This window comes from Branchiostoma lanceolatum, chromosome 15 (genome assembly GCF_035083965.1).
Source record: "Branchiostoma lanceolatum isolate klBraLanc5 chromosome 15, klBraLanc5.hap2, whole genome shotgun sequence".
Taxonomy (NCBI): Eukaryota; Metazoa; Chordata; class Leptocardii; order Amphioxiformes; family Branchiostomatidae; genus Branchiostoma; species Branchiostoma lanceolatum.
In genome coordinates, this window is record NC_089736.1 from 8,551,510 (window position 1) to 8,578,156 (window position 26,647).

At 43.5% G+C, this 26,647-nt stretch overlaps 2 protein-coding genes and 1 long non-coding RNA gene across 6 annotated transcripts in view; 1 reads left to right on the forward strand and 2 right to left on the reverse strand.

Annotated features, from left to right (window-relative positions):
* The window catches only part of LOC136449238 (vacuolar protein sorting-associated protein 8 homolog), a 35,614-nt gene extending 22,734 nt beyond the window's left edge, over positions 1 to 12,880 (reverse strand). The window contains exons 1-16 of one of the 2 annotated variants that reach the window (XM_066449146.1): positions 12,737 to 12,880; positions 10,545 to 10,622; positions 9,750 to 9,962; positions 9,267 to 9,354; positions 8,927 to 9,051; positions 8,465 to 8,551; positions 7,290 to 7,511; positions 5,738 to 5,917; positions 5,378 to 5,455; positions 4,582 to 4,762; positions 2,942 to 3,180; positions 2,384 to 2,523; positions 1,928 to 2,066; positions 1,329 to 1,430; positions 882 to 1,031; positions 260 to 328 (exon numbers count right to left, since the gene is read on the reverse strand). In XM_066449146.1, coding sequence (XP_066305243.1) covers positions 260 to 328; positions 882 to 1,031; positions 1,329 to 1,430; positions 1,928 to 2,066; positions 2,384 to 2,523; positions 2,942 to 3,180; positions 4,582 to 4,762; positions 5,378 to 5,455; positions 5,738 to 5,917; positions 7,290 to 7,511; positions 8,465 to 8,551; positions 8,927 to 9,051; positions 9,267 to 9,354; positions 9,750 to 9,962; positions 10,545 to 10,622; positions 12,737 to 12,796 — 2,151 coding nt within the window. In that variant the 5' untranslated portion in view covers positions 12,797 to 12,880. The remainder of the gene's footprint in view (positions 1 to 259; positions 329 to 881; positions 1,032 to 1,328; positions 1,431 to 1,927; positions 2,067 to 2,383; positions 2,524 to 2,941; positions 3,181 to 4,581; positions 4,763 to 5,377; positions 5,456 to 5,737; positions 5,918 to 7,289; positions 7,512 to 8,464; positions 8,552 to 8,926; positions 9,052 to 9,266; positions 9,355 to 9,749; positions 9,963 to 10,544; positions 10,623 to 12,736) is intronic. The other variant, XM_066449147.1, reaches the window with a different exon arrangement.
* Positions 1 to 26,647, forward strand: part of LOC136420653 (uncharacterized) — a 541,092-nt gene that overhangs the window by 260,647 nt on the left and 253,798 nt on the right. The gene's annotated exons all lie outside the window — the stretch shown is intronic.
* On the reverse strand, positions 13,781 to 20,996 carry LOC136420741 (mucin-3A-like). Its single transcript, XM_066407830.1, has 10 exons — positions 20,064 to 20,996; positions 19,489 to 19,724; positions 18,116 to 19,196; positions 17,844 to 18,005; positions 17,298 to 17,410; positions 16,800 to 16,943; positions 16,469 to 16,531; positions 16,123 to 16,182; positions 15,305 to 15,478; positions 13,781 to 14,993 (listed from the first exon to the last, which is right to left on the reverse strand). The coding sequence occupies exons 1-10, from the start codon at positions 20,989 to 20,991 to the stop codon at positions 14,943 to 14,945; spliced, it is 3,012 nt and encodes a 1,003-aa protein (XP_066263927.1). The 5' UTR covers positions 20,992 to 20,996; the 3' UTR covers positions 13,781 to 14,942.

Sequence of the window (26,647 nt, forward strand, 5' to 3'; positions counted from 1 at the left end):
TACGATACTGTAAATTCATTTACTTTCACTGTGGTTTTATTTTGCAGTAAGAGGGAAAGTTAGGTTTTTGCGTTGTTCTAAATTTGCATGATTCCATAGTACAGTAGTCCAACAAGGAAGACATATCACAGTGGCATGAATTTACCGTGGAGAGGTCATCACAAAAACCACGAAAATAAAACCACTGAAAAAGGTTAAAAGTTTTACAGTACTTCATACATAATACTAGCCTTGATCTTTCTAAGAGAGAAGGCCTTACCAGCTGTTTCCTACTCTTTGGGAGCTTAAGTTTGAAAAGTCTGTCCATTTGTCTAGCAGCTAGAGATGTCTACAACAGGAGACACACAAACACACACAGAACACAACAAAAAGGGTAAAGAAGATCAGAAAAGCTGTTGAGAAACATACTCAGAATCACAACTATCTTTCAGCTTGTAACTACAAGGTACTACAAAATAAGTATCATAAGAAACATTTTATTTACATCTTAAGTATACAGACAATGAATAAGAATGAAAGGGAAAAGGAAATGGTATAGCCTAGAGACAACATTGAAAAAATCTTCAGTAAAAAGTTTTGGTATCAGAACTTTCAAGTTTCATGCAGTCTTCCTTCCACAATTCATGCATAGTAAACTGTTATTTTATTTTTCTGTAGCTTGATCCCCATCTGTGAGTTGCCATGATGTATATGGCAGACATGTATGATAATGTATAGAAATATGTATGATTGATGTATCAAAACATATATTTCAAGTGTATCAAGGAGATTGGAGCAAACTGGCAAGACAGAAATAATCAGAAATTATGAGATAATAAAAAGACTAAGCACAAACGTTTAAAAAAGGCTCTGCCCCTGGGGCAATGCCAAACATTTCTTACCTGATCATCTGTGAGCTGCTTGTTGGATTTGATGGCGCTCTGCAGAACCCTCAGCAGCTCCTCTAGCGGCGTGATGTAGTCCTGCATGCCCTTGTTGTAGATGTAGATCAGGGCATCATACAGGCCATGGAGCCAGCACATAACCACAACCTGCCACGACAAATATTTATATCACCATGATCAGTATCATGGAAGCCAGACCACCGCGCTACATGCTAACGTAACATGACCAGTTATCGTGCATGACCAGTTATCGTCCAGTTTGGGTAATGTCCACATGTCGAGGTGTATTTTGCCAAAGCTAGTTCTAATGTCTTTGAGCAATTGAAAACGTCATAAGTATGATCCTTTGTGATAACTCTTCTTTATACAAAACAAGGTACAGTCAGAAATTTGGGTAAGTCCAATTTTGTAACAACTGAAAGCAGCAATTGAATGATGATTTACCTGATGTACATCCAGATTAGCCACGTCCATGTGTACAATACAGGCCTCGATGTTCTGCAGGAGTCCTTTGTGCTGGTAATGTTCCATAAAGTCCTTCATAACCTTTGAAATTTTGGGAGGGAAGAGAAAGAACAGGAGAGATGATCTGAAGAGAAAAAACCCCATCAGTTTCTAACAGCAGAAAGTCTGACTTGGGCAGGTTCCTGAGCTAGAAGTACAAAATGTATTTACTAGGTGAATTTGATATAAGTAAGGCATAGTGTCACACAATGCTAGCTTGCTTGAATCATGTACTAGTAAAAAAAATGTTGCATAACGAAAAACGAACTGAATGCAGGTTCTACACAAAAGATTCAAAATTCACTGAACAACATGATTATTGTAACAGATACAACAATGTATGGCAAATTACTAAACAATTAAGTCTGATATCTACCATACATGACATGCTAAACATCAAAACAGCCTGACATGTTTTAGCTGCCCCCTACTGACTTTAGTCAAACTACAGGAAAGTAGCAATCAGATTTGCATAAAGTTAAAAATGAATAACGTTTTACACAAGCTACAAGAGAAAGAAGATGTACACAATGTACTACCTGAGGAGTGACTGATCGGAGGTTGTCGTTGAGAATGTAGGGTTCCAAACACTCCAGGAACACCCCACGGGCTATAGGGTCCTGGCAGAAACGGTCATAGATCCCACCAAACAGTATGTCCTTCATCAACGTTGGGTTCCTGTGAATGAAATAAATGAAGTCCAACAAAGATGCCGGCAATCTAGAATCTAATTTGGGATCATAAAACACATTTTTAGTCTCAAAATACAATGTAAAAAGTATGTACTGTACACGTGTAATTATATACGATGAGCGAAATATTGTCTAGTTACGGTACTGACATTCAATATTTTAGACCTTTACCTCAAGTTTCGTGGTATTGTACCAGTGCAGACCCAGTCAAGAGTCCTGTTACTATATTTGCCCCCCCCCCCCTCCACCACATAAACACACACACAGGTACCACAGTCTGGTAGTGTTTTACTTTACATGTACCTTCTCCCCAGCAGCAGACAGTAGTCCACACACACTGGTACCACAGTCTGGTAGTGTTCCACCAGTACTTCTATCTTCCCACTGGCAGGGCACTTAGTTGTCATGGAAACATCCACATATGTCAGCAACAAATCCAGCATCTAAGGAAAGAACAGGAATATGTCAGAAAAAGTATCTTTGTAAAGTTTATACAGTCAAACATGTACCAGTGACCACCTCTATATAAGGACCACCTGGTCATTGATATACAGTCAAACCTGTACCAGTGACCACCTCTATATAAGGACCACCTGGCCATTACATACTGTTCAAACCTATATTAGAGACCAACTCTACATCTGGCCAATGCAATGTCCCTTAGATATTTTTCCCATTGGCATAAGCATTAAGAATCCTGGCTTTAGTGACCACAGCCCACTTGTCCACACAGACCAGATTTGATCGGTCCTCTGAGTGGTCTTCTTGGGCAGTTTTGACTGATTATGTTAACGTCCTATTGTTAATGAAAATGCATATAAGAAAAGAAGAAAATGAATAAAACGAATAGAAATACTGTACCTTGTCTGCAATGATCTGTGTCCGTTTGTCAGACCCCCCATGCAGGCCCACGACAGCCCGTGCCCTGCCCAAGTAGAAGGACTCGGCCATGGCCAGCGCCTCGATGTACTTGCTCTGCTTGCCCAGCAGGTCTATCCGCTCCATCCATGTGCGGATGGTCATCACGTGGATAGACTTGGTGCCCAGGAACAGTAGCTGGTTACTGAAGCTCACCACAGAGTTGTAACACGCTCGCTCGCCTGAAACGTACCAAACAAAATACAGTAAATTTACTTTTTGTGTAGCATGTGCAGTCTTGTGGTTAGTAACCCTCCCTCAGAAGTCAGAACCAAGAGGTCGTGAGTTTGAATCCTGGCTGTTGTCGCTCACCCGTCACGAACGCTACTGGAAAGTTCCATGCCCTTATGATGGAACATTAACATACTAAACAAATTAAAACACTTCTGTGAATAAGTTCATCAGGTTGGAAAATCAAAGGATAAGGTTCTTTATTCACAAACAAGACATAACATCATGATCACAGTCCACGTTTCGGTGACTGGCATTTGCATTGTAAAGTTCGTGGTAAGAGGGGCGCACAGAAAAGTTCATGTGTGATAATGTCAAGTTGGAGAGGTCAAAAGATAAAACCTACAAAAAGATAACCCTAATCATTACCCTATCAAATACATGTACACAATGTACAGATGCATTTCGGTAATAATAGAAAATATTAAGTCTGTAAGATTTGAAAAAAAAGGATAGTTTTCTTAAACTTAATTGTGAACTGTCTCTGAAGTTTTTTTGGAAATTACCATAGATTACAAAATGTATTTAGAGCATATCAGGTAAGTCTATGATCCATTAAGATACTCGCCTGTCTGTACTTTTGTCTTGAGTTGTGCTCCATATTTCTTAGCTGCATTTTTAACTTTTTCAGTTCCGTGCCTCAAGTTTGGACCCTTGGAAGCCTGAGCTTTCTTGTCTTCACTCATTATTCTCTAAAATTGTTCTTTTCACATATTCTGCCAGTATTTGTGAGGACGGTGCTCATTTCTGTTTATAAAGCAGAGATTCAGAACAGGTGAGCATGAGCAATGACCCATAACAAAAACAAGATGTGTCCAAATTTGGGCATACAAGTTGTTGGACTGGTTTTGAGGGGCGAAATACCAACATGCTGGTAGCACTATTGATTACGCATACTATACTGTACTATACTAGGAAAACTTGGAGAATGTATTTAACACAATAGAAATCTTTTGTTGCTACAAATCATACTTAAGTGTAACAGTAAAAACTTTATTTGTGTTTTCCCGTCTTCCAGTATGATATGTCTTATATGTACATGTATAACCCACAGTGTCACACAACTACAGATGTATATGCAAAGCCATTATGATTTAGATCTTATTTATTTGTATTGCATACTCTGTAAACTGCCTTATGGTGTAACATACCAAGTTTGTACTGAAGAGTACAAGCTGCATATCCGGACAGGTTTATGTGATCCACTCACACTGGGATGGACCCCTACTTTAACATGCTCAAGGTGTGGCTGTCCTCAAACACATGACCTCCATTTAAACCATAGTGTAAAAACGGGTGAAGGATTAATATGTATCTATGGATCTACAAAACACAGTAAAAAGTTAACGTACCAGCCAAGGCCAGCGCCTTGCTAACGTTGCCTCCTGTAGCCAGAGACTTGAAGAAGCTGCTGGCGTAGACAAGCTGGACGTCCGAGATGTCAATCACTTCTAGCTCCTCTTCAGTACGCACGTCCAACACGTGGACCTTCTCGTACGCGTCCACCAGTACCAAGGTTCTGGAGTTCACCCACTGTGGAGAGTAAGGTTCATAGTGTTAGCATTAACTTTGCCAAGGCACAGTTTTGTGCATAACACAGGAAGCAAAGGTGGTTTGAATAATATGATATTTGGTATGTGGTTAGATCTTGACCTATCAAAGAAAATGATTAGATTTGGGGCCTTTAAGAGCTTTCTTCAGTACTGCAGCAAAACTTTTGTATCTGGTATTTTGACCACACTATGGTCACAATTTCTGGGTGATACATTGTCCATAGCCTTTGAGCTTGAGAGGAAGTGCCATAAGTTTGGGCCTCCAGGTCTTAACAGCTTTCCTTGTAATTGCAAGGGAATTGTTGCAGTCACTTTGAAACAGGATAATAAGAAGAGATGAATGTACTTTCATAATTTTTCATTTGTGGGTAACTGGGGTAGAAATAAACATTTAACATGTGCAAATTGTATAGTACTGCAGCAGAACTTCCAGTTTTAGTATTTCAAGCTCTGAACATGCTATGGTTATGATTTTTGACTGGCAGATAGATTTGGGGTTTAAGAGAAAGTGTTATTAGTTTCACCCCCCTAGCATTTCTTCTTGTTTGAATGTTTTTGGTAACATGACAACTACATTGTACTTTGTCAGACTTACAGTGACAGCAATGATGACATATTGTAGCTCCATCTTCTGTAGAGCAGAGAACTTGATCTCATCTTCCTGGTACGAAACCTGAGAAAAGAAAACAAAACAGTCAAGTAAGATGGTACATCTGATGAGTCTATACCAATAAAACAAGTGATATCTGGAAAAATAGTGATGTTACCTGGAAACTAGTGATGTAACCTGGAAACTAGTGATGTTACCTGGAAACTAGTGATGTCACCTGGAATACTAGCAATGTTACCTGGAAAAATAGTGATGTTATCTGAAAACTAGTGATATTACCTGGAAAACTGGTGATGTTACCTGGAAAATTAGTAATGTTACGTTAAAACTAGTGACGCTACCTACCTGGAAAAAGAAGAGCTTGTTCCCCCTGCCGAAGGCGAGGACGGGATCCACGATCCTGGTGGTGTCAGTGATCTGGATCATGACGAACTGCCAGGCCAGGACGGGGAGGGTGGTGGGTTCACCCTTCAGTGGGTGGGCAAACAGAACCTTCAGGTGGGGCTTCAGGCTCACGATCAACATCTGTAGGGGGACACAGACAGTAAACAATCAAACTACACAATATATCATACACAGTTCACTAACTGTTATCCACTCTGTCTAGGTATTGCAGACATCTCCTCGGTGCTGCGGTCACGTCGTCTTCGGTGGTACGGACACGTGGGAAGAGCTAGTGGCTGCATCCACACTATCACAAAACTGTAGTTACCCAGCAACAGAGGCCGTGGTAGACCAAAGAAATCTTGGATTGAGTGCGTCAAGAAGGACATCAAAGAGTGCGGCCTCACCAACATGGACCCGCTGGACAGAGCCGCTTGGAGGCGGTGTGTGAAGACTGGTTAACTGCTGCCTACCCCTGCGTCAGGGAACCCTGCAGCAGTATAATCTAATACTGGATACTACTACTAATAGGGCATGGTATTGGTTGTGGCTAAGAACCCAGTATATATTGATTTAACAGCAAACAGCACCTTCAGGTGAGGATTCACGCTGACTATCAACATCTGTTGGGAGGCACAGACGGTAAAAAAGAGATAAAGGTAGTCCCATGGCCTTTTTGAGACCGTAGGGGCAGTGGGTTGTTATGCACTGTGTTTAGGACTCGGTATTGGAAGGCGGAACTCAACCTTCTCCTTCCACCGCCTTTTACCTTCCCAACCAAAGTCAGGTACCCATTTTTACACCTGGGTGGAGTGAAGAAAGTCATTTAAAGTGCCTTTCCCAAGGGCGTACCATTGGTGGCATGTTAGGGAATTGGAACTCTGGACCTGGGCCAAGCACTCTAATCCTTAGGCCAACACGACAATACAACAAAGGGAAAAAAAGATGGTAAACAATGAGAAATTTGACTATGCAACATATCATACACAGTTCACTACCGCTAAAAGCAATGCATAGTGCTGTGCATTAGACGATATTCCTTGTCTACTGCATAGCGCTATCATTAAATTAAATAACATTATGCAGTCCAACAGAAGGCATTTCAGTACCTTGGAAAGGGAAGCCCAAAACCATTTCATACTGGTGGACAGCACTATCATTGAACTAAAGGTAAGGTAAAAATGAAGATGCCTTCTCAAGTACATGTAGATGTTGCTAGTACATGTAGTGCAATGTGGCTGTAATTGTAGGTAGCACTACAATGCAGCTTTAGCCTGGGAGCCTTGGTGAGCTAAATAGGATATTGATGTTACCCAGGCTACAGAAGTTTCGCTACATGGCTTGCATTTTCAGCCAGTAAACTGGGCCTCCTTAACTCTTCTTGATAAGTGTGTAGGATTCTTTTACATGCCGGGGGTTGAAAAGTAAAGCTCTCTCATGTGTGGGGCTGCCAGATTTACACCTGTATCTGTGACTAAGTGAATTTTGGCAAACAGATTAGGTATTTCAGTACCTTGGACAGAGAAGCCATTGCCAGCAGGCTGACTTCCTTCATGGGGTGGTCCTGGACACTGTCCGTGGACAGGAGCGGCTCAATGGCTGTTACCTCGCCGCGAGCGCCGGAGAACAGACACCGTGACTCACACGTCCGCATGCCCATCAGCCGCTTGAAGCTGAGCTCGAAGACCGACCCGCCGCTGTCGCAACACACGGCTAGCGTAGGGTCATCTGTGAACTGTTGACAACAAAAAAATTAAACATCATTATCAGTGTTCTCGCCAGAATTTTTTCACAGCATAGGGGTCAGGTACAGAAGGCCAACTTTACGCGGCGCAAGCCACAAAGAAATTACCACAGAGTAGGGTGTCCGGCTTGTTCCCCGGGAAAATTTTTGAATTCATAACCCAATGAGACACTATTTCCTGCATTTTGAGGGATAAATTTTGTGAAGTTAAGTTTTTCCTCTGTTACAGCCTCATTCTAAATCCAAATATGAACTTTTTATAAGATTTATGAAGGGTCACAAGGTTTGTCCCAGAAAGAAACACCCCTATGCTGGTTGAAACACAGCATAGGGGTCCAGATCACAGCATAGCGGGTCCAAATCACAGCATAGGGGGCCCCTATGCTGAAAAGGCCTGGCGAGAACACTGATTATGTTTCCATTGTATTTGTACATCTAAGTTGTAGCTGTTGATACTTTTACATTCTCAAGTCTGTATGAGTACATGTATCTGGTATAACTGCCTTTGGACTTAACACATCAGCTTCATGGAATGTAATGTTAGCTCATGTACTCTTACATGTATATGTACATCATTAATAGGATAAGGAGATAAGGATTATATTATCATCTATGTAGGGATACGTGGAGACACCGGTGTCACCTCATTGAGGATTAACGGAATGTCTTGTCAACATGATACTGTAAATGCAGAAATGTTCGCGGTGGTTTCATGTTCACAGTTTTCACTGTCAATTCTTTACCACGAAATTAAAACTGCAAACCAGCCGTTCCATTGTGTGACTGTAGCGCTTCTGTTGTTTCAAACAAGGGGAACACTCCATTTTCTCCCAAACATTTTTGCCTTTACAGTTACTGTACTGTAAATCATAGACAGTATTGCAGCGATGCTCTCACAGCAAAAACTACAAACATGGAACAATAAAAAATCAGTGTTATAGTACCTTGATGTGTAGGACTGCTGTGCCAGGTGGGTGGGCATCAGTGATTGTTCTCAGAAGCTTCCCTGTTGTCAGGTCCCACATTGTGATCTGTGAAGAAACATTAAAAGCTTGTTCTCCCATCTAAATCTCCTATCTACATGTAAATCCTGTACATGTATCAGACGATTGAATGATTGTTTTTCAATGAATGAAGGAAGACCTTTATTGTACACATATACCCATTGGGTTCAGTACAGGTCACACCAAAAAACGTCACAGTTTACAAATACAAATACACAATGACAAGCCAGTACTAGACTTATAATGATCAGCCTTCCAAACTTCTGCATTTATTTTATGACTTAATGAAGGGCTATACAATTACACAGTAAATCATTGTATAATCTACAGAAACTGACAAAGTTGCCAACATGTATGCTTGGTATGACTGATGCCAATACTGAGTCCAGGAGATGTTCTGACCTGTCCTTTGGCAAAGCCACTGAGAAGTCTGGTGCAGTCGTGGTTGATACTGAGGGCAGACACTGCCCCGTACTGTGCACCCACCGCCGTGCTGCCCAGACACCACTTCAGCACCTGCTTTGGGTCTGAAAAATGAAGACGAAGAAAAATAAAACAGGCACCACAACTAAGGTATTGGCAAAAAAGCCAAACTAGGTTGCAGGAAGGGCTAATGAACTCTGTTACAGACAGTGGATATATATCTGAGAGGCATAAACTTGGATCAAAGGATTGTACATTCAAGTAATCAAAACAGAAAAGAAATTAAAACACAATGCCATGGTACGTAAACAACACCTACCAAATACCAATATGAGACCATGAGATGATCCAACAGCAACCAGGTGTGAGACCGCCATGGCAGTGGGCATGCCTGCATCAACCCTGTCCTGTAGTGAATAGAAAAATTAGAAATATCAAATTTGATGACTATAATCTGAAAATATTTCAGGATTCAATAGTCCCCTGTTAGATACTATATATTCTCATCATCATCATCATCATCATCATCATATATTCTCACATTCTCATATTATAGCTGAACAAATACAAACTTAAGGAAGCTTTCTTGAAATGGTATCAACAGACTTCAGAAAAACTTGTACTCTTAAAGCAATCCTCTTGATGTTAGCCAAATGTATAAAATATCAGTAATTTCATTATGTTAGCAAAGTGTATAATAAAAATCAGTAATTTCACTGCAGATTACATATTGACCAAAAATGGTACATTCAAGACATTTGATAAAAACTACAATAAGTTGATTGGTTGTGATGATACTAACGGCAGCTGACATGACTTGCGCTGACACGCCCTTTAACACGACATGGCGCAGGATGGACCCGTGACTGGCGTACTGGACATGGGCCTTCTTCTTGGGTGCCAGGGGCTTGTCCGAGGCCAGGGACTCCAGGCTGACCAACGAGGATGTTTCACCGCTCGCGTCTTGAAAGATGTCCAGGTTCTGGGCATCTAAGTTGAAACTGTCGTCATCAGGCTAGAATGTGGGAACAATTAGATTAGTGGATCTGTGCGATGATTGACACGACAAGCCTAGAAGTAGTATTGAGCATTTTTTTAAAACCTGTAATATTGAGCATTTTCAGTATTACCAAGAAATGGGTTGAGGAAAGATAAGTTTGTATTGTGTGGTCTTGAATAAGAATGTTAGTATTAACATTACTGGTTAACCCAGGTTACTGTACTAGTATGTATCAATCCTCTACACTTGGGGTAAAATTAAAGGTACAGATTTTTCATGAACAATTTGACAAAGCAAGCTGTAGGCTTCAACGATGACAGAAACAGTAAACAGAAAGTTTATTTGGACTTTCGGTAGCTCATACTCTTGTGAGAGGATCTCAAATCAAATATTTCAATGTCCATAAAATGTTCCCTTTCTTCAGGGCTAAACTTTCATCTTTGTGGGAAGTATTTTCTTAATCTTGGTCATAAATTTATTCAAGTACAATATTGGTACATTCAGTCTGTTAGACATATGTGGTACTGGTATTGGGTAGTGTGTACACAGCTCTAATCATTATAAATCCTCTACAGTCTACATAAACATCATGCCTACCTCATTCAGGATGCTCTCCAGTGAGGGCGGGGCCACGACCTCTGGAAGGTCAAACTCACTGTCGTCCAACTGCTCCATCTGAGGAAGAAGACATGATATATACTATAAAGGGAGAAATTTTTGCAGTCTTCGCAATGATCCCTTGACCACAAACAAACTACCGGAAAAATGTTTGTTCTGTCTTGTGATTTTAACACTACTACTGTTTCAATTGTAAATTAAATTGATATTAACCACCGCAAACACTCCAATTTCTCCCTACCACGAAATTAAATCCCTGCAAACATTTCCCCTTTTACAGTACTTTGTCTTATCAAATTCAAGGGGACCTGGAAAGAACCATTCACTCACGTTGTTGCAGTACTATTTGTTTGCTTTTACTTATAACCTTTGACCCAGATATCACATGACAAGTACTGAGGTAGGAGATATTTACAACACCAACAACAGCAGCCTGCATGCTAGCATCATAGACAGAAAAAATGTTAGTATGTTTATGACCAACAGTGACAGGTGTTTAAGACATTACGTGTCTTGTGTGAATGTTAAGTCTATCATCAACATAGCATTTCGAACAAAGGGTCATTTAAATATACAATGTTACAATGAGCTTTAGAGAAAGACTGTTCTAGGATCATGTTCTTATTAAAACACATACTTTGCCACTTCCTAGATATCAGTTACAGCTAATTAAGCTGTAGATACATAATTATGCACCTTAAGTGTACATAATACCAAGGAGGTTAAATATACAAGGAGAACGGACGGGATTAACACCCCGCTGTGCGCTATTGTACTGACCCACCAAACCCCGGGGCGATCTATTGTTTCCGCCCTCCGGCGGCGCTCCTTTGTTCTGGCAAGTGCTCCTCAGGGTTTGGCGGCAAAACCATTCAAATTCTATGCTAATGAGCCCGATCGTGACGTCAAGCCCTCCGATGCTGGCCCGAGCGACTAGCAAGAAGCCAGCAGTTTCCGAGGATTACCTTATTTGGGAAGCGAATGTGACTTGCGCAGACGGCATTATTGCCGAGAGTGGACTAAGGCGGCCATTTTGGTATGTCTTTCATCGCTGTGCGACAAAGATGGGTGTGTTTACAGGCTTTTTTTGTAGCTGTGCACGGAATGTTTTGGCTAAAAAATATGAAGAATATTCTGTGTTAGATGCCTTTATAAAAATATTATAACAGTTTCCCCACCAAAACCGAAGGATTTCCAGGATAGTTCATAACTTTGGTGTTCCATTGTAATATTTTTTGTTGTTCGACTCCGTCAAGTTTTCTTCGACTCTTCGCAAGACTTTTGCATTATTTTTGTGTAAGTCTGGTCTCTGTGGATTTCATTTGTAGTCATAGGCATGGTTTGGAGCAAAGTATTAGCCACAGGGAATTGTATACTCCGCATTATCATGATCGTTATGTCACCCCGGAATGTGCACAAACATTGAATCAAACCAAATAAAGATAATCGCCACGCTTTCCAGTTTTACTTATACTTATTTATTCGATCTTATAGACAACCTCGACTTGACCTAACCATGTCTATATGTCTATCCGTCCTGCGTTCTTGTATGTTTACCTGTATACTGCACTCGCCGCGCACACGTATTTGGCCGCTGGCGGTTTGTATTTGCCTGCTCTGTCGGATTGTCGCTATCGCTACACGCTTCTTCGTGCCCTATTTCGCTAAAATTGTCCTCAAAATCGCTGGATTTCAAAGTCACTCCACTCAAAATCGTCATCTCCTGGGAGGGTCATCTGTGAAAACAGACTGTGAACAAAGACCCAAGCCAGCGCGGGTGATGCAAATTGGAGGTAATTAGCACCTTGACGCGAAGTTGTTGAAACGCACTCTCCTGAAAGAAGGCAAATTGTGTCCTTTCTCCTTGTATATTTAACCTCCTTGATAATACCATAGACTTTTAGCAGCCAGACGCTAAACGCGTGACATCGGTTGTGATCTTTCTGCACCTTATGAAACCCCAGTATTTTCAGAACTTCGCTACTAAGCTGAAAGTTTGAAGCTGAAAGTGCAAAGACCATGGAATGCAAAAACAAGATTCGAACCACAGGACGATAAACATCGTTTTATTTACACCCTTGTCACATATCCTCCCCTTTGCCCCCCTCCCCACCCAGTCAAGATCGTCAAATAATAATGGTTTTCAGCTTTCTTTTAAACCACGAACATACCTCGTCAAGCCCAAGACCTTCGGACAGCCCCTTGGCTTCGTCTTGCCTCCCTTCTGCCATCAGAGGTGGCCTGTATCACTCTCAATGTTGCGAAAAATTGCCACAATAAAAATTTTAACTTCCGGGGTCAGCCATGTTGGTTTCGGGGCATGACGGGAAATATTGATCATCTGTCCTTTGGCGGGAAAATTTGTATTCTCGTGTGAAAGATGAAAGAAAACAGGAATACAACCCTTTTCGTTATCAGAATCGTTGCACTCGCAACAGTGCCGGCGTTTATCAAATTTTAAAAACTATTTGAAAAAAAAATTAAAAAAAAAAACATTGCCTCGCTCTCGTTATCCAATGGTAAGTTTTATTACATCATCAGAGATTACAAAATGGCGGCTTGTCATGGTGAGTCTAATTATACTTACACAATGGTTGTCCTTTAAAAGGCTTTTCGAGGTCATTGTTGATTCAACAAATGCTATGAATATTATGATATATGTATTGTGATACATTATAAGTGCCATTTAAGTACAATAATGTCTATTTTTAGCACTGGGTATTATCATATGGTTTCGAATCAGCATGTCACTTCAAACGAATTCCCTGCAAAGTGTATAATATGTTAACGTTACGTTCCCAAAATTTATCATTCAAGGTATAACACTAACGTTATCACTCTTTTTGGCGAGATCGAAGGAATGTGCTTTTTTTCTTTTTGCTCGATGGACTCAAGGTTTGTTCTTCAGGTATCACCTGTTTATACTTTGCTTGGTCGGTTCTGAGGGAGACAATATCTACCAGACAAAATATGTTGTTCATGTATTAACATGACGCTGTCCACATTGCATACTATGGGACTTTCTACAACGGAGGTGTACCTTAGCCTACATAGCAGGCTTCGGCCGTGCTGTTTTCTGAAACCTTCTTTGGGGGCTAGGTGAAGAATATTTTGAAAACGACAGTCAAACTGGTGAGAAATGTTCAATCTTTATCAAGCCTTTGGCATTGCTATCATTGTTCCTAGATAAACAAACACAAGGAAGGATCACAACACACAGTTCTCTATAACTTTATTAAAAGGAATTACTTTACAATGTAATGTTACACATTTATGTAGACATTTTCGGATTGAAAATACTGTCACCTTGAATATACATATATATCTCGATAGTAAAATATTAACCATTTGGTTTTTTGTTCACTCTATGCAATAGTTTAAGTTATACAATTTTGACAGAAAACATGATTTTTCATATTTACAGAAATTGCAAGATCTGCAAGCTATATCACAATCTACTACATCTTTCCGTAAGTTGCACATTTTTCAATTATCAATTTAGATGTTACAGTCGAAAGTATGATACAAAAATATCGATCATTATTATAAAATGAAATAAAACAAAACAAAACACCCGTCTGTAATTACTAATAACCGATACAAAATAGCTATATTGCATATTGATATACATCGTCATCTTAGTATCATGATAATGCAAAAGAACAAGGACACCTTCAAATTTGAAATATAGATCTATATCTATAAAGCTTAAGGTTACTTAGACATTTCAACGTTATCAATCAAGTTTGACAGCTGGTAGACTATTTATAATAATAATAGTGTTGAAAAGCAGTTAAAATGCTACCAACGATTCTACTAGTACTAAGGGTAGCATGTCGTACAGCACAATATTTGATTGGCTCTCCTCTATGTAACAGTTTGTAGTACCTAATATTCGGTAAATAGTACTGTCTATGGTTGTATGCCGGTACAATTCATCTGCACATCTATATTATGAATGTTTATCAGGGCACAAAGAACACTTTGTACAGTATTTTTTACCAAAATGAAGTTCAAGACAGACAACTATGTAATGACAAGATTGTAACAATCACATTGTTTGCGCCATGGAACAACTTCCACCTCTCTCTTCAAAAACCGTAAAGTGTCATAGGAATAGAATTGATAAAAGGTGGCACTTGATGAAGTTCAGACCTGGGTGACATCCTAGTTAGTATAAAACCAATTAGGATGATAGCCGAGGCATACATAGATTCAGCTGACAAAGGTATTGTTCATTTGCGAACGCAACAGACCATCTCCGGAGCAACTCAGAATTATCCGTGAAATATGTTGTTACATTTTATTTGTAGTACTAGTAAGGTCTTCCCGATGGGTTCCATTGACGATTGGCATGAGTAGGTTGAATGGTCTGCCCTAGACCTTCGTGTGGTGACCGGCAATGACTACCTGTATCACGCCCTGAGCCTGGAGAGGAGGAAACATCATATATTTGAATATCATGAGATCTGGACAGTTATGCTTGTATGATACATGTTATGTATGTCTGTACTACTGTTTTGATATATGGTCAGCCATACGCCCGTGGTTTTAGGGCCCTTTTAGGGGATCATATCCGTCCACACACACGCACACACACACGCACACACACACACTAACACACACACACACACTAACACTAACACACATTCTCCTTTTTTTAGTGCATATCATTTTAATCATAATTTACAGGTCGTTCCTCATGCTCAAATTCAAACCCAACGGACTGCTACACTTACCCAATGGTAGAACGCGGCTGCTCCAGCGCTGACGTCACGGATCTGCCCGCCAGTGAAGTTGCTGAGAATCTGCTGGGCCCTCATGGCTGTCTGTAGCCGGACTCTGGACGGGTTAATGTGCTGGATTTTCTTTGTTAACGAATGGCCCATCAACGCCTGGACGTTTCGCCAGTCCTGCAGCCGAATAAAAAAAGTGAAACAAATTATGATCAAGGTGCTAACAATTGGACCCGTAATTTCCTACACCAATTACCGAACTGTTTAGTACGGTTAAGGAAAGCACACACTGTAAATGAAATGGAGATTGGCGCCATCCTATAGCCCATAAGGTGTGGAAAGGACTTCAACTGTTACTTTCAACTTAGTACTGTACCAAGCCGAGCGACATAATAGCTTCTCTTCGTGGATAGTACTTTTAAGTGCAACCTATGGGCTATTTGCAACTTACAACATTGATAACAAAGTAGCCATATTGAGGACGATTGATTCACGTCACAACAACTGTCTCAAGAAATTATGCAACATATTCTGTCCCAACAATATCACAGATAAGGAATTACAGAGCAAAACTGGGTGTAAAGACTATCCACTTAGATTACAAGCAGAAGGCTGAAATGGCTTGGCCATTTACTGAAACTGGTGGATGACAGAATACCCGACGTCGCCCTAGACAGGAGACCTGATGGGGAAAGAAAACGCTGAAGAGGATAAGTAAGTAAGTAAGTGACATTAAACCATGGACCTTGTTCAGGTTAATAATGAAACTGGTGTCTCTATCCAGGGTATGATACTTAGTAAATAATGTTGGATTCACAAACCTCTGTTTCCCTCTCCTTGACTCCCAGCAGTAGATATGTGGCGGTCATGACCTGGTGTACCTTTGAAACGGATGGAGAAGCAAAAACACGTCAGTAAATAACGTCTGAGTTACCTTTCATCAGTGACAGATGAAAGTGAAAGATGATGAAGACACTACATTTTTTATTCCAAAATGATTTCTCACCTAACGTTGATAAAAGAATGAGCAACGTTTTTTCTTCAAATTGCATTTGAGAATTATCTCTGATATTATTGTATACTACATGTATATGCATTATTTCCTTTGAATGCAATATATCGCGATGTGATAGATAAATAAAAAAACATTTTACGAGGAAACGTTACCTTCTGTGGAGGGTGGTTGTAGTTCCTTATCTCTGATATAGTAACCTGGCTCGCTTCCAGCACCTGAAACGAATAAAACAGTCTGTCAAGCTACTATCATTTATAATCTAATTAAATGCTGATTCTTAGAGTCCAGTCTTCTCTTGCAGTATAGGAGTTGCTTCATCGAGATAGAATAAAAGGTAATCTGGACAAGGCACCTGCTTCGGCTTAACAGAAAAGAGTATTTGCTGTGTTGAGTACTAGTCTTGGCAGTATTAGACCGGTGTTCAACATATTCCTTTATTTATAAGCAAGAGTGTGACGTGAGGCCGAATCGGCGTCTACTCACCTCTCTCCTTAGTTTCTCCAGCTGCTTGATCTTGTCAGCTTGATGCAGTTGCCGTGCGAGACGATCGGTCACCTTCTTACTCTCTTCAGCTGCCTTCCTCCACATCTCCATCCTTCTGGCTCTTAAGGGGTCCACTCCTCCAGGCTGGAACAACATATCACCGTGAATATCGATATCGATACGATTTTCATTGCTACATGTTTTAAGACTCAAGTTTCATGGTCGAGTCAGAATGATTTGACCAAGGTGCATGCTCATTCTAATGTTTCAGTCGATATAGAAGATGCACTTTGAGGTCAAGGGACTAGGTAGGTTGGTAGGTAAAAGATGCACTGTTACTAAAATATACGTTGTCACATCTCTGTCCTGGTAAAGAAATACTAAAATGGATAACAGTTCTAACAATCATGATTTTATAATCTCACTATCTGGACGATGCTTGAAGATGTCTTATCTACGATAAAGTTGCCAGCGATACTAGTATACATATGGACATACCTTAACTGGGGGTGGAGCAGGCCTACTGGCTCTCATGTTCACAACCCGTTCAGCAGCCGCTATGGCTGAATCCAACGTCTCCAGGTCACGTTTCTCAAATGCCGCGGTCAAGTCTGAAAAGAGAAGCAGAAGCTGTAAACATAGCATAAGGTCTGTATATATCTGGCTACTAGCTATAGGAAACTCCGATGGTGTAGGTTAACGTCTTTTCTTCTCCGTGTTACATCGTGATATAAAACGTTTCAAGCATATAAGAAACAGGCTAAAGCAGAGATGCTTTAAAAAACGCTGACCACGCGACCATTTGATCGTATGAAATGGTGTCAGAAGCTAGTTTGTCAATGAGTGCAAGTGCAATGTCTTCGAGCTGCTCTGTGCCCGCACGGTAGAGTATGATTTTGGCACAATGGCAATTGGTTGAGTTCAAGTGCAGTGCTAACAGGAGTTTAATTTAGTCTAGCAGGCTGTAGGTCGGCTGGAAAGTTATTATCAGGCCTTAAGCCAGCGACCTATCTGTCGTGTGGCAATAAAGGTAAAAGGACATACCGTGTTGTGCCTGAATGGCGTCGTAAATTCCCTCGGACTCTTTCAGAAGACCGGTGTCGTCTGTCAGTTTCGCGCTGTAGAAGGCGCTGATAGTTGCCTCTAATTCGTGAGCGTTGTGCCCTTCTAGTGCTGGTTCTAAATCGTCGAGGATCGGGGCTTCAACTGTAAACGACAGGAGAGAATGTTTAGTTTAGTTTTACCACTTCATGTTCTGGCAACTTTGTCCTAAATGTAATTGTTTGAGTGCAAATTTGATCAATGAATAGCCTTACCTTTTATTCTCTCTTCTTCCATTATTTTTCGCTTCTGTTCTGCCACCACAATGACTTTTTCATCTTCAATAATACTACTGCGTCTTTGTTGTTCCTCCCTTTTTCTTCGTTCTTCTTCTTCAACGTTTCTTTGTTCCTCCTCTTTCTTCCTGCGTTTTTCTCTTCGTTTTCTCATTTTCTCCTTCCTTCTTTCCGTTTGAGCCTTCAGTATTTCTTCCATCCGTTGTTTGTCTTCATCTGTCAACTTGGATCCCCTCCTATCCTGCAGTTTGTTCCTCTCTTCCTCCAGCTGTTCATCTGTCTCTTCCTTAATCGTCAAGTCTGCTTCCTCCTCATCTTGTTCGTCCTTTGTTTCCATACGGGCCTTTGGTATTTCCTTCGCTGGTGATGTATCATCGTGCTTCGGCACAGCGCCTTGTACGGGCGGAAGGGAGAGTTCTTCGGCATTGACAACACCTGGGATCTCATCTTGGCCTTCTTCCAATGGCGTGGTCTGTGAATGTCTTAAGTCATCTTCAGTCTTCTTTTGAGCCGGCTGAAGAGCAGCGTTGCTCAACAATGTCTGTACGGACGGTAGGGGTTCTCGTGTACGGATCGGGTTCGACCCTCGCCTGGGGAGAGGGAGCTTAGGCAGCAGCACGTCCTCCTGCTTCGCCTTCATAGCAAGGATCGTCTCCTCTGGAGAAGTGGCAGGTGTGTCTCGCGCTTGCATAGCGGGGAGGGGGGCGACGGACGTGGCACTGGTAGGGACAGCGTGTCGGATGTTAATAGGGAGTTTAGGCAGTATTAGATCCCCTTGCTTGGATTTCCTAACCATGAACGTTTCGTCCGAGGACAGCCGAGTTTCAGCCAAGTCTTGTGTAGATGAGAATGGCCCGGCGCCACTGGTAGGTACAGGGACCACCACCCCGCCTCGTCGGAAAAAGGTGAGCTTGGGTCGGGACAAGTTTCCATCGGATGCCCTTCGAGGAGCTGGCAACGTTATGGTCCGTGAAGAAGTCTGGACAGGCGGGAGAATCGGCTGCCAGGCATTGGTCTTTTTCACTCCTTGTTCGATATCGTTGGTTTGTCTAACATTGGTCTGAAGGGCACAGAAAATAGTACAATTAGATATAGTTGTGTAGTCACTCATATAAAATCAGGCTCCCAAAATTCCATATCTAATGGTAAAAGATCTGACATATATGTAGATGTGCCTGTAAGTCAGGATAAAAAATTGCAACAAAAATGTCTTGCATCAATTTATAATGATGTTGCTACAAAGAATCCCTATCGATACAAGACAAGCTACTGTATAATCAATTGTATACAATTTAGAATAGTCTTAATACAGACATTGAGAAAAAACATTTGTTTGTATGTTCCAGACATACCGTGCTTCCCTGGCCTTCACTGCCTTCCGGTGTAATCCTTCTCTCGGCAGACGGTGGTCGAGGCAGATTTCTTTGGCCACGTCGTAGTTTCAATTTCTTGTACAAATTGTACGCCGCCTGAACGATAACCTTCGTCGAAATCACCAACAGCAAGCTTGCTATGGACGCAGTTCCGTAGATGATACGTAGAAGCTGCTCATTCTGAGTTTGGAGCCTTGCTACTTCTTGCTGACAAGCTGGATGAAAAACAGTTTTTCACAGTTATACTTTAATCAGACGAAGTCTATTAAGTCGTAACATACTGAATGGTGTGGCAAACTCACAGACACATAAATGCGGACTGGCTATAATGCTACTTGAGACATATTTCTTATAAAGATGTGATCAGACAAACATTGTACTAAAGACATGGTTTACTCTTATTTGAAATGGTTTCACCGGGTAATTTTATTCGGCAACTAAATTATTTTGTAAACAGGGAATTTGATTAGTTTATGTTGCAGCTTAACTGAAGGGACTACCCTTAGGATTTACAATGAATAGATAAATAAAACAGAAGATAAAACATTAGTCACCTGTAATGTCAAATAAAGTAGTGAGCGTTGATGCCTGGTGTGCTGTAGTCTGGGTTGCACTGGAGTCTGAAACTGGACGATTTGTGACTTCAGTGCTTAAACTGGGTTTTGTAGATGCCGGGGCTATGTTTTCAGTCGAAGTCGCGGTCTGTGTTGTTGGGAGAGTTGTACTTTCATCTGGTGGATTCGTTGCACTGAGTGACGTGGTCTGCAGAGATGACCTTCTACCTATGACTCCGGTTATCACATAGGTTGTAGTTGGCTGGGTGGAGCTTTTTCCAACAGCGTCAGATGGAGAGACCGATGTAATGGGTTCCTCTGTGGTTTCAGATAGGCTAATGATTGTGCTTGCTGGGTTTGCATTATCTCCGATACTGAAGGAAGTACCCCGAAAGGCGGTTGGTTGACTTACTTTTGTATTCTGTAATGTGGTGAAGACCGAATGTTCTTGACTTGTGATTTCACTTAAAGTTGATGTTGACTGTATTCCAATTAGGTGTGTAGTTTCAACGACTGATGTGGTGTCACTCGTGGTAAAAGACGAGGTAAATAATGTACTCGGACTAGTTGTCAAATGAGCTGAAACTGTTGTTGCCTGGCTTGTGGTTGGAGCCGTAGTTTGCGTGGTATCGGATGTGGTTTGTTGCGTTGTGCTTTGAGTGGCACTCTGGCTTGTACTGAAGCTTGTAACTGTTGTTGGCAGCACTGTGCTTCCAGTCCCAGCTTGAGTGGTAGGTCCCGAGGTAGTTGGTTGAGTTGTACCTTCAGGAGTCGTTTGGGTGGTAGTGTAGAGTGCCGTTGGTCCTGTTGTGGTTGGACCTGCAGTCGCTGTTGTGTGCTGAGATGTAGTGGCTTGAGATGTGGTGTCACTGGTAGTGGCCGAAGTACTGACGATTGTACTTGGGCCAGATGTCCCTGTAGTTGTCATGTCAGCTGTAGTTCCTGGAGTTGTGGTCTGGGTTGTGCCTGGAGTAGTTGTGCCAGTGAAGAGTGTAGTTTGCTGAGTTGTGGTGGTTCCTGTCGTTGCAGGAGTGGTAGTTGCCTGGCTTGTGGTTGGAGCCGTAGTTTGCGTGGTATCGGATGTGGTTTGTTGCGTTGTGCTTTGAGTGGCACTCTGGCTTGTACTGAAGCTTGTAACTGTTGTTGGCAGCACTGTGCTTCCAGTCCCAGCTTGAGTGGTAGGTCCCGAGGTAGTTGGTTGAGTTGTACCTTCAGGAGTCGTTTGGGTGGTAGTGTAGAGTGCCGTTGGTCCTGTTGTGGTTGGACCTGCAGTCGCTGTTGTTTGCTGAGATGTAGTGGCTTGAGATGTGGTGTCACTGGTAGTGGCCGAAGTACTGACGATTGTACTTGGGCCAGATGTCCCTGTAGTTGTCATGTCAGCTGTAGTCAAGGGAGCAGTGGTCTGGGTTGTGCCTGGAGTAGTTGTGCCAGTGAAGAGTGTAGTTTGCTGAGTTGTGGTGGTTCCTGTCGTTGCAGGAGTGGTAGTTGCCTGGCTTGTGGTTGGAGCCGTAGTTTGGGTGGTATCGGATGTGGTTTGTTGCGTTGTGCTTTGAGTGGCACTCTGGCTTGTACTGAAGCTTGTAACTGTTGTTGGCAGCACTGTGCTTCCAGTCCCAGCTTGAGTGGTAGGTCCCGAGGTAGTTGGTTGAGTTGTACCTTCAGGAGTCGTTTGAGTGGTAGTGTAGAGTGCCGTTGGTCCTGTTGTGGTTTGACCTGCAGTCGCTGTTGTTTGCTGAGATGTAGTGGCTTGAGATGTGGTGTCACTGGTAGTGGCCGAAGTACTGACGATTGTACTTGGGCCAGATGTCCCTGTAGTTGTCATGTCAGCTGTAGTCAAGGGAGCAGTGGTCTGGGTTGTGCCTGGAGTAGTTGTGCCAGTGAAGAGTGTAGTTTGCTGAGTTGTGGTGGTTCCTGTCGTTGCAGGAGTGGTAGTTGCCTGGCTTGTGGTTGGAGCCGTAGTTTGCGTGGTATCGGATGTGGTTTGTTGCGTTGTGCTTTGAGTGGCACTCTGGCTTGTACTGAAGCTTGTAACTGTTGTTGGCAGCACTGTGCTTCCAGTCCCAGCTTGAGTGGTAGGTCCCGAGGTAGTTGGTTGAGTTGTACCTTCAGGAGTCGTTTGGGTGGTAGTGTAGAGTGCCGTTGGTCCTGTTGTGGTTGGACCTGCAGTCGCTGTTGTGTGCTGAGATGTAGTGGCTTGAGATGTGGTGTCACTGGTAGTGGCCGAAGTACTGACGATTGTACTTGGGCCAGATGTCCCTGTAGTTGTCATGTCAGCTGTAGTTCCTGGAGCAGTGGTCTGGATTGTTCCTGGAGTAGTTGTGCCAGTGAAGAGTGTAGTTTGCTGAGTTGTGGTGGTTCCTGTCGTTGCAGGAGTGGTAGTTGCCTGGCTTGTGGTTGGAGCCGTAGTTTGCGTGGTATCGGATGTGGTTTGTTGCGTTGTGCTTTGAGTGGCACTCTGGCTTGTACTGAAGCTTGTAACTGTTGTTGGCAGCACTGTGCTTCCAGTCCCAGCTTGAGTGGTAGGTCCCGAGGTAATTGGTTGAGTTGTACCTTCAGGAGTCGTTTGGGTGGTAGTGTAGAGTGCCGTTGGTCCTGTTGTGGTTGGACCTGCAGTCGCGGTTGTTTGCTGAGATGTAGTGGCTTGAGATGTAGTGTCACTGGTAGTGGCCAGAGTACTGACGATTGTACTTGGGCCAGATGTCCCTGTAGTTGTCATGTCAGCTGTAGTTCCTGGAGTTGTGGTCTGGGTTGTGCCTGGAGTAGTTGTGCCAGTGAAGAGTGTAGTTTGCTGAGTTGTGGTGGTTCCTGTCGATGCAGGAGTGGTAGTTGCCTGGCTTGTGGTTGGAGCCGTAGTTTGCGTGGTATCGGATGTGGTTTGTTGCGTTGTGCTTTGAGTGGCACTCTGGCTTGTACTGAAGCTTGTAACTGTTGTTGGCAGCACTGTGCTTCCAGTCCCAGCTTGAGTGGTAGGTCCCGAGGTAGTTGATTGAGTTGTACCTTCAGGAGTCGTTTGGGTGGTAGTGTAGAGTGCCGTTGGTCCTGTTGTGGTTTGACCTGCAGTCGCTGTTGTTTGCTGAGATGTAGTGGCTTGAGATGTGGTGTCACTGGTAGTGGCCGAAGTACTGACGATTGTACTTGGGCCAGATGTCCCTGTAGTTGTCATGTCAGCTGTAGTTCCTGGAGCAGTGGTCTGGATTGTTCCTGGAGTAGTTGTGCCAGTGAAGAGTGTAGTTTGCTGAGTTGTGGTGGTTCCTGTCGTTGCAGGAGTGGTAGTTGCCTGGCTTGTGGTTGGAGCCGTAGTTTGCGTGGTATCGGATGTGGTTTGTTGCGTTGTGCTTTGAGTGGCACTCTGGCTTGTACTGAAGCTTGTAACTGTTGTATGCAGCACTGTGCTTCCAGTCCCAGCTTGAGTGGTAGGTCCCGTGGTAATTGGTTGAGTTGTACCTTCAGGAGTCGTTTGGGTGGTAGTGTAGAGTGCCGTTGGTCCTGTTGTGGTTGGACCTGCAGTCGCTGTTGTTTGCTGAGATGTAGTGGCTTGAGATGTAGTGTCACTGATAGTGGCCAGAGTACTGACGATTGTACTTGGGCCAGATGTCCCTGTAGTTGTCATGTCAGCTGTAGTTCCTGGAGTTGTGGTCTGGGTTGTGCCTGGAGTAGTTGTGCCAGTGAAGAGTGTAGTTTGCTGAGTTGTGGTGGTTCCTGTCGATGCAGGAGTGGTAGTTGCCTGGCTTGTGGTTGGAGCCGTAGTTTGCGTGGTATCGGATGTGGTTTGTTGCGTTGTGCTTTGAGTGGCACTCTGGCTTGTACTGAAGCTTGTAACTGTTGTTGGCAGCACTGTGCTTCCAGTCCCAGCTTGAGTGGTAGGTCCCGAGGTAGTTGATTGAGTTGTACCTTCAGGAGTCGTTTGGGTGGTAGTGTAGAGTGCCGTTGGTCCTGTTGTGGTTGGACCTGCAGTCGCTGTTGTTTGCTGAGATGTAGTGGCTTGAGATGTGGTGTCACTGGTAGTGGCCGAAGTACTGACGATTGTACTTGGGCCAGATGTCCCTGTAGTTGTCATGTCAGCTGTAGTTCCTGGAGTTGTGGTCTGGGTTGTGCCTGGAGTAGTTGTGCCAGTGAAGAGTGTAGTTTGCTGAGTTGTGGTGGTTCCTGTCGTTGCAGGAGTGGTAGTTGCCTGGCTTGTGGTTTGAGCCGTAGTTTGCGTGGTATCGGATGTGGTTTGTTGCGTTGTTCTTTGAGTGGCACTCTGGCCTGTACTGAAGCTTGCACCTGTTGTTGGCAGCACTGTGCTTCCAGTCCCAGCTTGAGTGGTAGGTCCCGAGGTAGTTGGTTGAGTTGTACCTTCAGGAGTCGTTTGGGTGGTAGTGTAGAGTGCCGTTGGTCCTGTTGTGGTTGGACCTGCAGTCGCTGTTGTTTGCTGAGATGTAGTGGCTTGAGATGTGGTGTCACTGGTAGTGGCCGAAGTACTGACGATTGTACTTGGGCCAGATGTCCCTGTAGTTGTCATGTCAGCTGTAGTTCCTGGAGTTGTGGTCTGGGTTGTGCCTGGAGTAGTTGTGCCAGTGAAGAGTGTAGTTTGCTGAGTTGTGGTGGTTCCTGTCGTTGCAGGAGTGGTAGTTGCCTGGCTTGTGGTTGGAGCCGTAGTTTGCGTGGTATCGGATGTGGTTTGTTGCGTTGTGCTTTGAGTGGCACTCTGGCTTGTACTGAAGCTTGTAACTGTTGTTGGCAGCACTGTGCTTCCAGTCCCAGCTTGAGTGGTAGGTCCCGAGGTAATTGGTTGAGTTGTACCTTCAGGAGTCGTTTGGGTGGTAGTGTAGAGTGCCGTTGGTCCTGTTGTGGTTGGACCTGCAGTCGCTGTTGTGTGCTGAGATGTAGTGGCTTGAGATGTGGTGTCACTGGTAGTGGCCGAAGTACTGACGATTGTACTTGGGCCAGATGTCCCTGTAGTTGTCATGTCAGCTGTAGTTCCTGGAGCAGTGGTCTGGATTGTTCCTGGAGTAGTTGTGCCAGTGAAGAGTGTAGTTTGCTGAGTTGTGGTGGTTCCTGTCGTTGCAGGAGTGGTAGTTGCCTGGCTTGTGGTTGGAGCCGTAGTTTGCGTGGTATCGGATGTGGTTTGTTGCGTTGTGCTTTGAGTGGCACTCTGGCTTGTACTGAAGCTTGTAACTGTTGTTGGCAGCACTGTGCTTCCAGTCCCAGCTTGAGTGGTAGGTCCCGAGGTAATTGGTTGAGTTGTACCTTCAGGAGTCGTTTGGGTGGTAGTGTAGAGTGCCGTTGGTCCTGTTGTGGTTGGACCTGCAGTCGCTGTTGTTTGCTGAGATGTAGTGGCTTGAGATGTAGTGTCACTGGTAGTGGCCAGAGTACTGACGATTGTACTTGGGCCAGATGTCCCTGTAGTTGTCATGTCAGCTGTAGTTCCTGGAGTTGTGGTCTGGGTTGTGCCTGGAGTAGTTGTGCCAGTGAAGAGTGTAGTTTGCTGAGTTGTGGTGGTTCCTGTCGATGCAGGAGTGGTAGTTGCCTGGCTTGTGGTTGGAGCCGTAGTTTGGGTGGTATCGGATGTGGTTTGTTGCGTTGTGCTTTGAGTGGCACTCTGGCTTGTACTGAAGCTTGTAACTGTTGTTGGCAGCACTGTGCTTCCAGTCCCAGCTTGAGTGGTAGGTCCCGAGGTAGTTGATTGAGTTGTACCTTCAGGAGTCGTTTGGGTGGTAGTGTAGAGTGCCGTTGGTCCTGTTGTGGTTGGACCTGCAGTCGCTGTTGTTTGCTGAGATGTAGTGGCTTGAGATGTGGTGTCACTGGTAGTGGCCGAAGTACTGACGATTGTACTTGGGCCAGATGTCCCTGTAGTTGTCATGTCAGCTGTAGTTCCTGGAGCAGTGGTCTGGATTGTTCCTGGAGTAGTTGTGCCAGTGAAGAGTGTAGTTTGCTGAGTTGTGGTGGTTCCTGTCGTTACAGGAGTGGTAGTTGCCTGGCTTGTGGTTGGAGCCGTAGTTTGCGTGGTATCGGATGTGGTTTGTTGCGTTGTGCTTTGAGTGGCACTCTGGGTTGTACTGAAGCTTGTAACTGTTGTTGGCAGCACTGTGCTTCCAGTCCCAGCTTGAGTGGTAGGTCCCGAGGTAATTGGTTGAGTTGTACCTTCAGGAGTCGTTTGGGTGGTAGTGTAGAGTGCCGTTGGTCCTGTTGTGGTTGGACCTGCAGTCGCTGTTGTTTGCTGAGATGTAGTGGCTTGAGATGTAGTGTCACTGGTAGTGGCCAGAGTACTGACGATTGTACTTGGGCCAGATGTCCCTGTAGTTGTCATGTCAGCTGTAGTTCCTGGAGTTGTGGTCTGGGTTGTGCCTGGAGTAGTTGTGCCAGTGAAGAGTGTAGTTTGCTGAGTTGTGGTGGTTCCTGTCGATGCAGGAGTGGTAGTTGCCTGGCTTGTGGTTGGAGCCGTAGTTTGCGTGGTATCGGATGTGGTTTGTTGCGTTGTGCTTTGAGTGGCACTCTGGCTTGTACTGAAGCTTGTAACTGTTGTTGGCAGCACTGTGCTTCCAGTCCCAGCTTGAGTGGTAGGTCCCGAGGTAGTTGATTGAGTTGTACCTTCAGGAGTC